Here is a 12,892-nt window from a genome sequence, read left to right as displayed (position 1 = left end):
TGTCCTTTTGAATTTTAAGAAACATAAATCCTATTTTAAAAGAGATGTAGCCCCTAATCCTTTAAGTGGGTGCTCTTAACCACAGAAACAAACGCCAATTATTAGCCCCTACATCCAGCTTCTGTCCCGCCTGCCCCCCCATTCTGTCTCTGACTTCATTTGTCCTGAAAAGGACTTGCTGCCCTGTAAAACCGATTTCACAGACTCTCTTCCCTTCATTATCTCATTCTTGCAACAAGTGGACAGGAAGGTGTGGTCTGAATGAGAAATGACCCCACGTGCATCAATACCTGGTCCTAAGCTGGCAGCACTGTTTTTGGAAGGATGAGGAACTTCTGGGAGGTGGAGTCTAGCTGGAGGAAAGACGTCACAGGAGGCAGGCCTTGTGGCTTCAAAGCTCGGCCCCACTTCCGGCTCCCACTCTGCTTTCTGACCACCGACTGCCTTACACTCCCGCGGCTGCGCCTTCTCCATCATGGAGGAGCCGATCTGCCTCCTGAACTACGAGCCAAAGTACACACTTCGTCCTGTAAGGCTCTTGTCTGGAATTTGATCACAACAATGAGCCAAGTCGCTAATGCAGAAGGCACAGCAGCAGCAATGAGAGCGGACCTCGAAAAAAGCCCTCGTCCCCAGATCCACGCCACGTGTGAGGCCAGAGGGTGGCCTCCACAACACAGGAGAGCAGCTAGGAGGGAGAGCTGGGCTCAGGCCAGCAAGGAGCCAGCTTCCTTCCCGGCGGGCCGGAGGGCCAGCAGGAGAGCGGCCCACGCTAGTGGTTGTCCACCTATGGTTTAGAAGCCAGCCGCTCTTTCCCTGGGTCCAAAGTTCCCCTAGTAACTGGCACTGCACACTCCAGATCAACACAAAACGAGTTAAAATAACACCTCAGTACCAACTGTGGGCCCGAGCTCCACAAAAGGACCCATTGTGTGGGACTCTCTTTCCAACTGGCATGGCAGAATTCCTGAAATTCCTTATCTTTTGGGCAACGTGACCGAAACCACAACTTGCCACCTCAACAGGTAAATTAGACCTGGGCCTCCCTCCAGGTCTCGCCAGGTTTCAGGTGCACGCAGGTTGGGCCTGCTTCCACTTCCGGTCCCTCGACATAGGAACAGACATAGAAAGGGCTGTCTGGATCAGAGTCGCGTTAAGCAGGTGGGCTTGCTTCTCAGCAGCTGAGCTGGGAGCCTTCCAGAACCTTCTCTGAGACTGCAGCAAGAGCTCTTGGCCCTGTCTGGGTGCTCTATCCTTCAGGACCAGGCCTTGTGCTTGGCCGTCCACCCCACTATGAGTCTCTCTTGAGTCTCCTCTAGGCCTTTGTCAATTTGTTGGCATGAAGATTTTTTTTTTTTAAAAAAGCAATTACAGCATACCCTTTCTGTTTTCTCCAACATTTATGGGGTCACTGAATCCAGACTCCATTCTGTGAGACAGATGGGTCTCAATTAATCTTTAACTAGGAATGCATTATTTAAAAAAAAAAATCAACAAGTGGAGAAAAGGAGCGACGGAGAAGGCATTTACGAGAGCAGCGTTGATCTCGAGCCAGGGTCTCAAGGTGACCTGACGAATGTCCGTTTTGCACACAGTAGGGGCACTGGCTATGAAAGGGGAGGAAGCTGTGGACATTTACGATATTCTACCTGCATTTCCTCTGATCTCAATCCCCTTCCCACCTCAGCCCTCTTCCCTGAGCTACAGAAGAAGGGCCTGCCCCTGGCCTGGCTGCTTGCCATCTTTTGATATGATCTTACCAGCTCTTTCTTGTATTCCCCACATGAACCCCACGTTCTAACAATTCTGGTATCCAAAGTCGCTGCACATTTTAAAACAAAATGAAAACCACAGCCTCGTCTCTGCGTCCCCACCTCCTAACCCATGCTCACTGCGTGAAAAACCCTCCAGTAGTAAGCCAGGCTCTCTGAACTTCTTATGAGTTTTTCACGCCAACGGGATCCTGCTTCATATTGAACAATCAGTAGAGAGCCCTTTCCTGGTGCCTTCCCCCTAACTTGACTGGAAGCTTCCCTCTTTTCTTCTAAAGATTTATCTGCACTGTGTGTGTAAGTGCTTTGTCTCCAGTATGTATGCGCACCACGTGCCTCCCCAGAGCCTTCAATCAGAGCCCCTGCCACGGGAACCACCTGTGGATGCTGGGACCGTGGCAACTGGACCTGGCATTTTCGTGGATACTGTTGTGTCTTTGTTGGCTGAATGGGTAAACAAATAACCAAGACTTTCTGTGAGGAATGTTCAGGAGGAAGAGAAATTATCACAAGCTCTGTCACCTTATGTCACCTGACAAGTGTAAAATCACTCACCTCTGCCCTCCTGAGAAAGGGTCACACCCTGCTCACAAAGGAAGAGGCTGTAAAAACAATCACAGCCAAGCAGGTGTCCTCAGAGCACACTGCTCCCCAAGCTTAGTCCTAGCCCCACCCCCTCTGACTGCTGACCGGCCTCAGAGAACCCCTTCCCTGCCTTGCTTCTCCTCCAGGCTGTTCCTGCTGGTGCCCTCTCTTCCCAAAAGATCTACAAACCCTTGGCTTTTCTGATCCCTCCCCTCCTCCATCATTCTGACTCCAGGATTTCTCAGTTCAGCCAGGGCCCTCTGCATCTGCTCTCAAACTGTCGCCCAATGGCATTCAAAGAACCAAAACATACCCAAGACAACTGAGACCACCCACCCTCCTGTGACAAGTGAAAGCTTAGCGGACCCCCACCACCGCCAGGGTTCTGGCGGGTGTTCTCTCCTCTCTTCTTTTCTCTCCCTCTGTCCGTGACAACTTCTAGCTAAGAACTTTGACATAGCTTTCCTCACTTCCCACAAGAACATGGTTTTTTTCCAGACACTTTCTCAAGACTCAGGATTTCCCTAAAAGCCCACTGTTTGGGAAGACAATCTAGCACGTTGCTGCACACCCTAATAAAAGTACATTCTCTCTCTTTGCTTCCCCTGAGACCAGGTCTCATTGTGTAACCCAGGCTGGCTCTCCTGCCTGCACTAGCATGCCCAGCTTTCTCTTGCTGTAGCTTTTGTTTTGAGAGAGGGTGTTACAGCGTGAAGCCCAGGCTGACATGAAATTCACCATGTAGTTTAGGGTGGTTTCAAACTCCCAGCAATCCTCCTGCCTCATCCTCTCAAATCCCAATATTCCAAACATGAGCTCACCATATCTGACTGTCATCTCCCTTCCAAGCTAAGCACCTAGGCTAAGCATCATTCACCAATCAACAGATTTAACATCTGTCTGAAGCCCTGGGTCTGTCTGAAGCCCCGGAGGAGGAGCTTGTTTCCAGTCTGTCCACTACAGCGAACCAACAGCCTGGAAAGACTCTTGACACCAATACAACCAGTAAATAACCAGTGTATGAATGAATGAATGAACATCTTACTAAGTATAAGGAGACAGACTTCAGCAAAGAAAACCCAGATACAGTTAACTAAAATAGCCACACACACACACACACACACACACCGCCCTGTGCCAGCCCACCACAGCGCTCACAAACCAAATATATGAGACAAGCCTTTCCACCAGTATTCCGTTGTCATGGAAGACTGTTCACAGCTCATGGCATGAGACCTCTGCATGGAGATTTCTATCAGCTCAGTAATAGTGGAGGCACCTAGAGAAAGCAGGCTGGGACTGAGGAGACGGCTCCATCAGTAGAATACCTCAAGAACAGACTAAGGTGGACAGATGCTCAGACCACACCCCCACACACACACACACAAGAAAATAAGGACTGGGGACATGGTTCAGTGGCTAAGAGCACTGACTGCTCTTTCAGAGGACTCGGGATTGTTTCCAGCATCTACAGGGTCTCTCAAGACCATCTGTAACTCCAGTTTTATGGGTCTGATAACCTCCTATGCCTTTAGTGGGCACCAGGCATGTACCTGATGAACAGATTTCCATGCAGACAAAATACCGATGCATAGAAAATCAAAAAGAAATAAAGGGGTTTTTAAAAAGAGAAGAAAAATTTCAGCCAAGTAGCGAACCAAATGAATACATTCCGAGTCTCCAGGGAATCAAAAAAATCAAAGCATATGGTGATTTGTCCATTAATCATCCACAAGGTGTGTGAGCTGGTGTGCGAGCTGGTGTGCGAGCTGGTGTGTGAGGGTCACTCTTTTCACTGCTGCTCTTTGGGCAATCTCTGAGGGCACCATCATCAAATGTTCCTCCGCTCCCCATGCACACACACCCTCGCACGACACCAAGGCTCAGGGCCCAGCCACACTGGAAGCATTTCCTCCCACAAACCCATGCCGGTCCTTCCATCCAGCCACACCTGTAACTGCTACTGCGCCTCATAGTGCTGTTTGCCTCCGTGGTAATGTTTGCCCAGCAGCCCTTGGAGTGAAGAACCACGGGGCAGATTTTCCCCTCAGGACTTGAGTCGATCCCCAAGACACAATGTCACACAAACCAGGGTGCTCCGTGATTTGACCACGGTCACACAGTCACCAGGACTGGGGATGTGGCTCAGCTGGGGGAGTGCTTGCTTAGCATGCAGGAAGCCCTGAATTCCATCCCACTCCTGGACAGCATAAAGGGGTGTGGTGGTATGTGTTTATAACCCCAGCACTCAGGAAGTAGAGGCAGAAGGACCAGAAGTTCAAGGTCATCCCTGCCTGCCTACAGAGGCGAGACCAGCCTGTTATACATCAGGTTCTGTCTCAGGAGGAAAAAAAAAATCAGATCTGAGTGGCCTTAAGCTAATGCCCTGACCTTTGAAGAGTATGGTAATGTTAAACTCTCATGTTCTGGTGTAAGCAAGCATGAACTAAAGGCCTCACACCTAGATTCCTGGAAGCCATTTTTGTGGGACAGCAATGACATCCTTCTCTCACCTCACATCTACCTTGATCCTTGCTCCTCATTGGCTAGTCACCGAAAACAAGAGTCAGGGCTGGGGATGTAGCCCAGTGGTAGAGCCCTTACAAAGTAGACACTTGCCTAGCCCTGTGTTCTGCCCAGCAACGAAAACACATAGATACAAGAAATAAACAAATAACTCAAGTCAGATATACCAGTTCCAGGCAGACAATGCTCCCAGGCAGAGGCATCAGAGTTCCATGGGTCCACAGGTCTGACCGTGTGTACCTCAAGCTCTCCACCCCAAGATGCTCTACCCGCGTCCCGTGCCTCTGTTCTGAGATGGTCCGTTCCTCCACCACCACCCTCTCTCTCCAGCTTGACTACCTGGTAGACATGCTAACACTAACCCAGCATGACTGCCAGTCCTTCTCATTGGAGTCTGATGACAGAGATGTTGTCATTGTCCCTTGCTTGCCATAGTGTTCTTGTGACCCAGAAATGGCTAAGGCGGTTTAGATGCATCCTGGAGCACAAGGTGTTTGGTTTGCGTCCCTCCACCCTGCCTCTCTGAACATATACATAAAACCTGCTGGCTCTGCTGGCTCTGCTGGCTCAGACCTTTCATTCCAGCTGTTCAAGAGGCTGGGATTTGAAAGGTCAAGGTCTGCCTGGGCTACAGAATATTTTCAAGGCCAGCCCACACTGTATGGCCAGACCATGTCTCAAAACAAAACAGAAGGAGGTCTAAGGATGCAGCTCAGGGAGCGACTGAGGAATTTCTTGGGAGACCCTGGGCTCCATCCCGATGGGGCAGGAGGCAGTTTCACAGCTCCTCAAAGCAGTTTTGTTTCATTTCCCTGCAGGCCGCAAGGGCAAACAGACAGACAGCTTAGCCAGCAATGATGCTCCATGCTGTGCCAGTCTCAGGGCCCCCGTATTTCTTTACTACCGTGAAGCTCAAAACCTGCAACTTTCAGGCTGCAGGGGACATGGTTCAGTGGGTGAAGGACTTGCTATGCAAACATGAGGACCACAGTTTGATCTCCCAGAACCAGAAGGACAAAGCCAGGCAAGGTGGCACTTGTTTATAATCCAGTGCTGGGCAAGTGGAGACCCCTGGAGGCAGGATGGTCAACAAACCTAGCCAGACTGGCAAGACCCTGTCTCAAAAAACAAGGCAAAAGCATCCTGAGGAACGACACCTAAGGCTGACCTCTGGCCTCTACACACACACACACACACACACACACACACACACACACACACACCTGCAGCTTTGGCTCAACTCTCAGTCAGAAAGGGCAAAAGTTGTCTATTTCATTGATGCTTCCTCACAGACAAATTGCCAACAAGTAGTAAGACTTAAAACACACTAGAAAAGAAAATGTGTCCAAAGGTATAGAATCGCTGAGCACTTTAAATCCCAGCACTCGGAAGAAAGAAGCAGGCGGATCTCTCAGAGTTTGAGGACAGCCTGGTTTACAGAGTGAGTTCCAGGACAGCCAGGGCTAGTCCACAGAAAAACCTTGTCTCAGACCAAAAAAAAAAAAAGAAAAAGAAAAAAAAAGAAAGAAAAGAAGGAAGAAAAGAAGGAAGGAAGGAAAAGAAAAGGAAAAAAGGGTAAAATCTTCCAACAAGCTCAAATTCAAGCCTCTGTTTCAGCAGTCACCCCCCCCTACACACACACCGGCTGGGCGCCAGCCTCCCCTACTCTCCAGCCATGTGGGCTGACTGCAGAGTGAAATAAAGCTCAGTCTTGACTCAAAGCCCTGTTTACAGCCCATAACTCATTCCACCGTCAGCAAATAATGCAGTCAAACACAACCTGCTGAAGCCATGCTGCTACACTCCGCAGCCAGAGCAAGAAGAAAAGGCTCCTACATTGGAGGGAATTCCAAAATACTCATGTGTTCACTGAACAGATGAAACAGGCATCAAGGACAGGGCCTATGAGCCTCATCATGATTTGAACATTGTCGGCCACATTCGGTTAGCTCTCTTCATTCTAATCAAGTAATTATAATTATAGTGATATCAAAACAAATCCTTGGCCGAGATATACTGGATATAGACTGGATACTGTCTATCCAGTCAGCTAACCCATTTAGAGTGTTTTTAAATGTTTTTTAGTGTTTTGAGACAAGGTCTCACACAGACCAAGTTGGCTCCAACTCAGTATATCTCTTAAGATAACCTTAAACTTGTTTCCCCAGCCCCACCTTCAGAGTCCAAGGACTACAAGAATGCCCAGTTTCTGGGATGCTGGAGATGGAGCCCCATGCTAAGAAAGCACTCTCGGAACTGAGTTATATCTCCTGCTTACAACAGCAACAATTTAAAATAAAGGAAGCCTTGTCTATCTTTAAAGAAATTAAAAACCCCCTAGGATGTTGGGCTATTTCTTCCAGGGATGAAAGATTTTCCAAAGTTACTTTGGGGGAAACCGCTTCCAAAGTACAAAGCGTCTCCCAAACCTGCAGAAGTCTAAAGTTGGCTGGTGTGAACAGAAACCATGCGACTTCTTATTTTCAAAATGATTTCAAAGTATGGGGAATTCCTTGAAAGTTCACCTTTCATGTGAAAGTGCACAGACAGGGACTCCTATGCACTCCTGTACTACACACACAAACATGCACTGCTTGTGAGCATGTGGTGGGCCCCTCAAGACTCACTGAGCCAGGTCTAGGGAGATAGCTCAGACAGTAAATCACTTGCTTGTAATCGTGTGTGCCTAAGAGAGAGCCCTAGAAGTCCTATGTAAAAAACCGGGAATGCTGATGTGAGCTTGTAATCCCAGCACAGGGAAAGAAACAGGTGGAATCTCAAGGTTCACTAGCGAGTCAGTCTAGCCTAGGATGAGAAAGTTTCTAGGTCAGAGATTCTGTCTCAGTCAAGAGGTAAAAGGTACTGGAGGAACAAAAAAGTCCTGAGGTTGTCTTCTGGTCTCCACATGTGCAACTGCACACACAAAGAACCCTCCAGCCAACCAGACTGGGAGCAACGCAAAAGCAGGAGCTCCAGCCTTGAACCTTTGGTGTAAGGAATCTTGAGCAGTCAGCAGAGGCCCTCCAGGGTCAGGCTTTCCAGACAGGTGGAGTCTTACATTGTCCTGTGGCCGGAAGCTACATACACATTGCTCTCCATGACAACACACTGTAGGAACAGACTTAACAGACTGAGAGCAGACACTACTAGCATGAAGTATGCACATAAATAAGCTCCTCACAGATCATGCTGCGGGACAGAAGGGCTCAGTCAAGTGCTCGCTGTGTCAGCGCGAGGACAGGACCCAAGTTCCACCTGCAGAACCCACATAAGAAGCCCAGCCTGGCAGCACACTCTTAAGATTCCAGCAGTGGGGAGGCCTAGACCGGAGAACCCATGGGGCTCGACGGATCAGCCAGCCTAGCCAAATCTGGTGAATTCCAGAGACATGAGTGACTCTGTCTCAATAAAAAGGTATAAGGCACCTAAGAAAGGACACTCAAGGTTTACTTCAGACCTTCACATGCAGGAGCACACACATGCACCCCCTCATGCATGTGCACCTGGACATACACAAATACATACACACAGAAACATGTATGACACAGGTCTTAAAGCAACCCATTCCAGGGACCTTCACGTGGTCAGCTGAGACACACCACCACTTCTTCACGACTTGCTTCCTTAGACTTGCTACTCATTGCTGGAGCAGCTGAGACATAAATTAGAAAGATTGGGGGATGGGGTTGAGGGCCCCCCGATGCTCATGCATAGCCACAACTTCTAATTTATTCATAATACCTTTACATAATAGAGAGAATATGTTTGTAACTTTCAAGTACATTTCTGTACTGAAGGATTTGGTAGCAAAAGAAAATCCAGGCAAGCAGACAAGGAAAGTCCCATTCATTCCCCTGGCTACAGTCTTTCTGCAGAAGACACTGGTGTCCTTCCAGCTAGCTCCCGCCCCAGCAGGTTTCTGAGGTCTGATGAGCAGGCAACACTGGCTGGTCAGCACCAGCTCTGCCTGAATCCTTTAGTCTTGCAAGAGATTCCATTTCAGTCTAGGGAGGGGGAGGCTCTTCTAGGGAAAAGGCAACTTCAAACAGCAATCCTCTCTAGCTCGCTCACACAGCAAATCTTACTAGCACTTGTGTTTAGCTCATGTATCAACTCTTTGCTAACATCTGGAAAACCCACTCTGACTTACAGATGCGGTAACGGAAGCCAACCAGATATTTCAGAATTCAGAACCGTACTAGATCCGTGGACTTATTCTCAGTCCAAATAGGCGCTTCTGATTTGCAGAGAAGATTCCTCCAAACAATAGTAAGGTCATATTTCACATACAGAGACATCTGAATGGTGAGGTTTTGGGAATCCCAAGGACAGGTGAGGCGATTTGGGGGCATAGCACCCCGGCGGTATAAATATATGAAGTCCTGCGTTTGCAGCGTGTACCAGGAAAAAGGGAATTCGAAACTTGTAAAGTGGAAGGAAATGAGGAGGGGGTTTGATGACGGCCAGCAGGTTAGACAGACTCTGCTTAAGGTCAGGGCTGGCAAACTGTGCAAACGAATTGGGAGACTTACACAGGCATGTAAACACTCCCTCGGGGTTCCTGCAGGTCCAGAGAGTAACTACACTACAATCAAGCCTGTCCCTGTCTTTTAAAAAGAAGCCCAAAGGTAATAACCCCAGGGTGAGCACAAACCGACCTAAAGCAAATTAATCAGGGCCTGTCTTCCCGCTCTCAGGATCCCACTTACTGTTGCTGGACTTGAGGTCGCGGTGCAGGATAGGCACCACCGCCTCCTCGTGCAGGTAGAGCATACCGCGGGCGATCTGCACCGCCCAGTTGACAAGCACGTGAGGGGGGATGCGGAGTGCGCGGCGCGGGCCTGGCGCGCGGGGATCCGGTGCGGCGGCTGCCAACGCGCGGTTGAGCGCCCCACCGCGCGCGAACTCCAGCACCAGGCAGAGGTGCGGCTGCCGCAGGCATACACCCCGCAGCTGGATGATGTTGGGGTGCCGTAGCATGGCGAAGAGCCGCGCTTCCCGCCGTACGCTTTCGGCCGCCGCCGCCGCGTCCTGCTCAGGGTCCCGACGTGCCGCCTTCACCGCCACCTCCTGGCCCTGCCAAGTGGCTCGGTACACCTGGCCGAAGCCGCCGGCACCAATCAGTTCCTTGAGCTCCAGGCGCTCGAAGTCCACATGCACCGGTGAGCAGGGCCGCGGCGGGGGCGACGCAGGCGGCGGCACCTGGCCACACGGCGCCACGTAGCTGGCGGGAAAGATGCCCAGGCGCCTCTGCACTTGGCCGGCCCACCAGCCCTCGTCGCCTGACACCGCGGCGTCCTGGGACAGCACCTCCACCAGCTGGCCGCGCCTCAGGCTCAGCTCGTCCTCGCCGCGCGCATCGTAGTCGTAAAGTGCGGCCCACATCCCGGAGGAGGAGCACCCCGAGTCGCCCCGGGTTGGGGACCGTGGTGTATCTGCCATGCCCTCGGCTCCAGGCAGCGCCATAGGGGCAATTGAGAGGTCGCTAGAGGAGTAAGCGCCGTAGCCACCACCTCAGTTTCCCCGGTCTCCAAAAGTGCGCTTCATCCGTCCAAGCCAACAGGGAAGGGGTGCAGGGATTGAGCGGGACAACAGAGGTCACGCCCACTGCCCGAAGGCTCTTGTTTGGCTAGCTCTTGCCTTGTGCCTCTGGCGCAGACTCTGGGTGCTGAGTCTGTCGTGGACTCCCGCGCGCTCCCCAGTAGTCACTCCCCCGGCCCCGCCTCCTCGGTCACTAGGTCTTCCAGGTTCTCCCTGGCACCAGCCCTGTCCCTGCCGTGTTCTCTACCCCGGCTGTCCACCCTCCAGGTTCATTAGTCCCGCCCTAGTGCCCGTCCCGCCCTCCGGGTTCTTTAGCCCCAGGAACTAGCCCAGGAGCCTGACCTGAACCCGCCTCCTCGATCTGACACGCCCTCTGTCTATCCATTCCGCCAAGTGGACACTTCTGCCCCTGCAATTCTGCTATCTGGAACCCGGTCCTCGCTCCAAACTTCCCTGGTTCCACCCCTGGTGCCCGCCCTTCCTTTCCAATTGCATTCTCCAAGTTCATTGGTGTCCCTGGATCCATCCCTCCAGGTCTTTAGCTCCTCCCTGGTGCCCACCCTTTCAAAGTTCATTCTCCACGTTCATTGGTGCTCCTGGAGCCACACCTCAAGGTCTATTTACCTCGTCCTGGTGCCAGCCTTCTTGGCCCTTCCCTCTACTCTGAGTTCTGGAGTAAACCTGAATCTTCACCCCGGGGCCACCTTCCACAGGTCCTTTAGGGGTCTGGACACGGCCGGCGAGTGCCTGTCTCCAGGATCTGCCCATCCCACTCCAAGCCCTTTATTCAAAGTGGGTCCACCGATCCTCCAGGTCACTGGGTCCCCTCTACAGCCCTGCAGGGCCCGCACCTGCTTTCTAGACCCATTCTGACCCCGCCCCGAGATTGTCTCCCTTTTCACGCCCGTTTGTGTCCTATTCTGAGCCGGCCCTTCAGCGTCCCCGCCGCCTCCGAAGCCTAGGACTGCCGCGCTCACGTGGCCCGGAAGGCGGAGCAAGCCTGGGACCTCTTAAGAGCTTTCCGGAAAGTTAAAGAGATCTTAGTGCATGAAGACGGTTGGACTCCACCGTGTAAAGGAAGATGAAGCGAAGAGGACCCTTGTGCTCCAGATGTAAAGTGACAGATCATCCCAGCAAAAGACGCTCGTCCCAGGCCCAGGAGTGCTTGGTCTCACCAGGCTGCAGGCGTGGAAATTCTCCAGACGCCTGAGAGGGCAGGGAGCCACAGTCGCAAAACCCCAAAAGCTGCTGTGTCCCTGCGCCTGCAGCGTTCCGATGTCAGGGATCTCTAGGTTGCGCCTAGCCCAGTGCACCCACCAGCTCCGATGTAGGCTACTGTTAAATTTCAAACCCGAGACTAGCTGCTGCGGTGCCTGCTTAACACGTCAAAGCGAACAGTGGCCCTCAGGTTCTCCTGGCATCCCTCACCTGTTACAGGATCCTCCCGGCTTGCCTGCCCACTTCCTACTCTGAACTCTCTAGCCCAGCGGCCTGGCTACTCTTCCCTATATAATCCAGACATTTTGTACCTTCAGCCTCCTGGCTGCTGCGCCTGATCCCCTCCCCCACCCCGTTTCTTTTCCCTCTCCTGCTTGGCCCAGTTCAGTCTATAATCCATTCAGGATTCTCCCAAATGTCTCTGCCTCTGGCTATGTTTTCCCATATATTTATAATAAACTCTCTCCTCCACTACAGACCTTTCCTTTCCTTGGCGGCCCCTGTGAGCTCCAGGCTGTCAAGGTGCAGCAACCAATGAAACTTAAAACAAATAGAGAATACAGTTGTAAAATCATCCTGAGAAATCAGAGCAAAATGTGCTAAGCCTGAGGGTCCTGACTAGTGACAAAGAAGGATGAGCCTTAATACTAAAGTGTGTACGGAGGTTTGTTTTGTTTCTGCACTTCCTGCTTTGTTTGATTTGCTTGTTTGTCTTTCAGTGTCTGAATTTACTCATCTGTGAAATGTTAGTGGCGGTGCTTGCTGCCAAACCATTCTCTCGTAGTGGTTGATATCCATATTAACACTCCCTCTTTGAGGCAGGGTTTTGTCATGTAGAGCCTACTGGCCTTGTACACACTTCAGAAGGCTGGGAGTCACAGCAATGCTCCAGCCTCAGCCTCCTGAATGCTGGGATTAGGGGTGTGTGCCAGCAGCATAGTTCAGCATTTCTTAAAAGAGCCAGCAGATGTCTGCCAGGACCCCCTTCACAAACACATTTTCTAACTTTTCTGTTGTTTTTATGTATATAGTTTTGTGTGTGTGCATACGCATGAGCACATGTGTGCACACATGCATGCACCTAGGTGCAGAGACTGGAAGAGAGCATCTGACATCACCTTTCTCCATCCGATACCTGTAAGATAAAATCTCTCACTGAACCGAGAGCTAGGTTGGCCATCAGCAAACCCCAGGGATGTTTTCATCTCCCTATGATACACTAGTGTTACAGAGGTGGTTACACCTGGGTC

The 12,892-nt window shown here is 51.1% G+C and overlaps 1 protein-coding gene across 2 annotated transcripts in view; it reads right to left on the bottom strand.

Moving 5' to 3' along the window:
• Map3k21 (mitogen-activated protein kinase kinase kinase 21) overlaps positions 1–11,279 on the bottom strand; it is a 38,611-nt gene extending 27,332 nt beyond the window's left edge. The window contains exon 1 of one of the 2 annotated variants that reach the window (XM_087900606.1): positions 10,767–11,279. In XM_087900606.1, coding sequence (XP_087756732.1) covers positions 10,767–10,950 — 184 coding nt within the window. In that variant the 5' untranslated portion in view covers positions 10,951–11,279. Of the gene's footprint in view, positions 1–9,592; positions 10,706–10,766 lie in introns of those variants that run through there. The other variant, XM_087900605.1, reaches the window with a different exon arrangement.
• Between the last annotated feature and the right edge of the window lie 1,613 nt (positions 11,280–12,892).

Source organism: Myodes glareolus, chromosome 22 (assembly GCF_982192425.1).
Source record: "Myodes glareolus chromosome 22, mMyoGla1.1, whole genome shotgun sequence".
In the NCBI taxonomy this organism is placed as follows: domain Eukaryota; kingdom Metazoa; phylum Chordata; class Mammalia; order Rodentia; family Cricetidae; genus Myodes; species Myodes glareolus.
The sequence above is the reverse complement of the archived record's forward strand: the minus strand, read 5'-3'. Positions and strand labels throughout refer to the sequence as shown.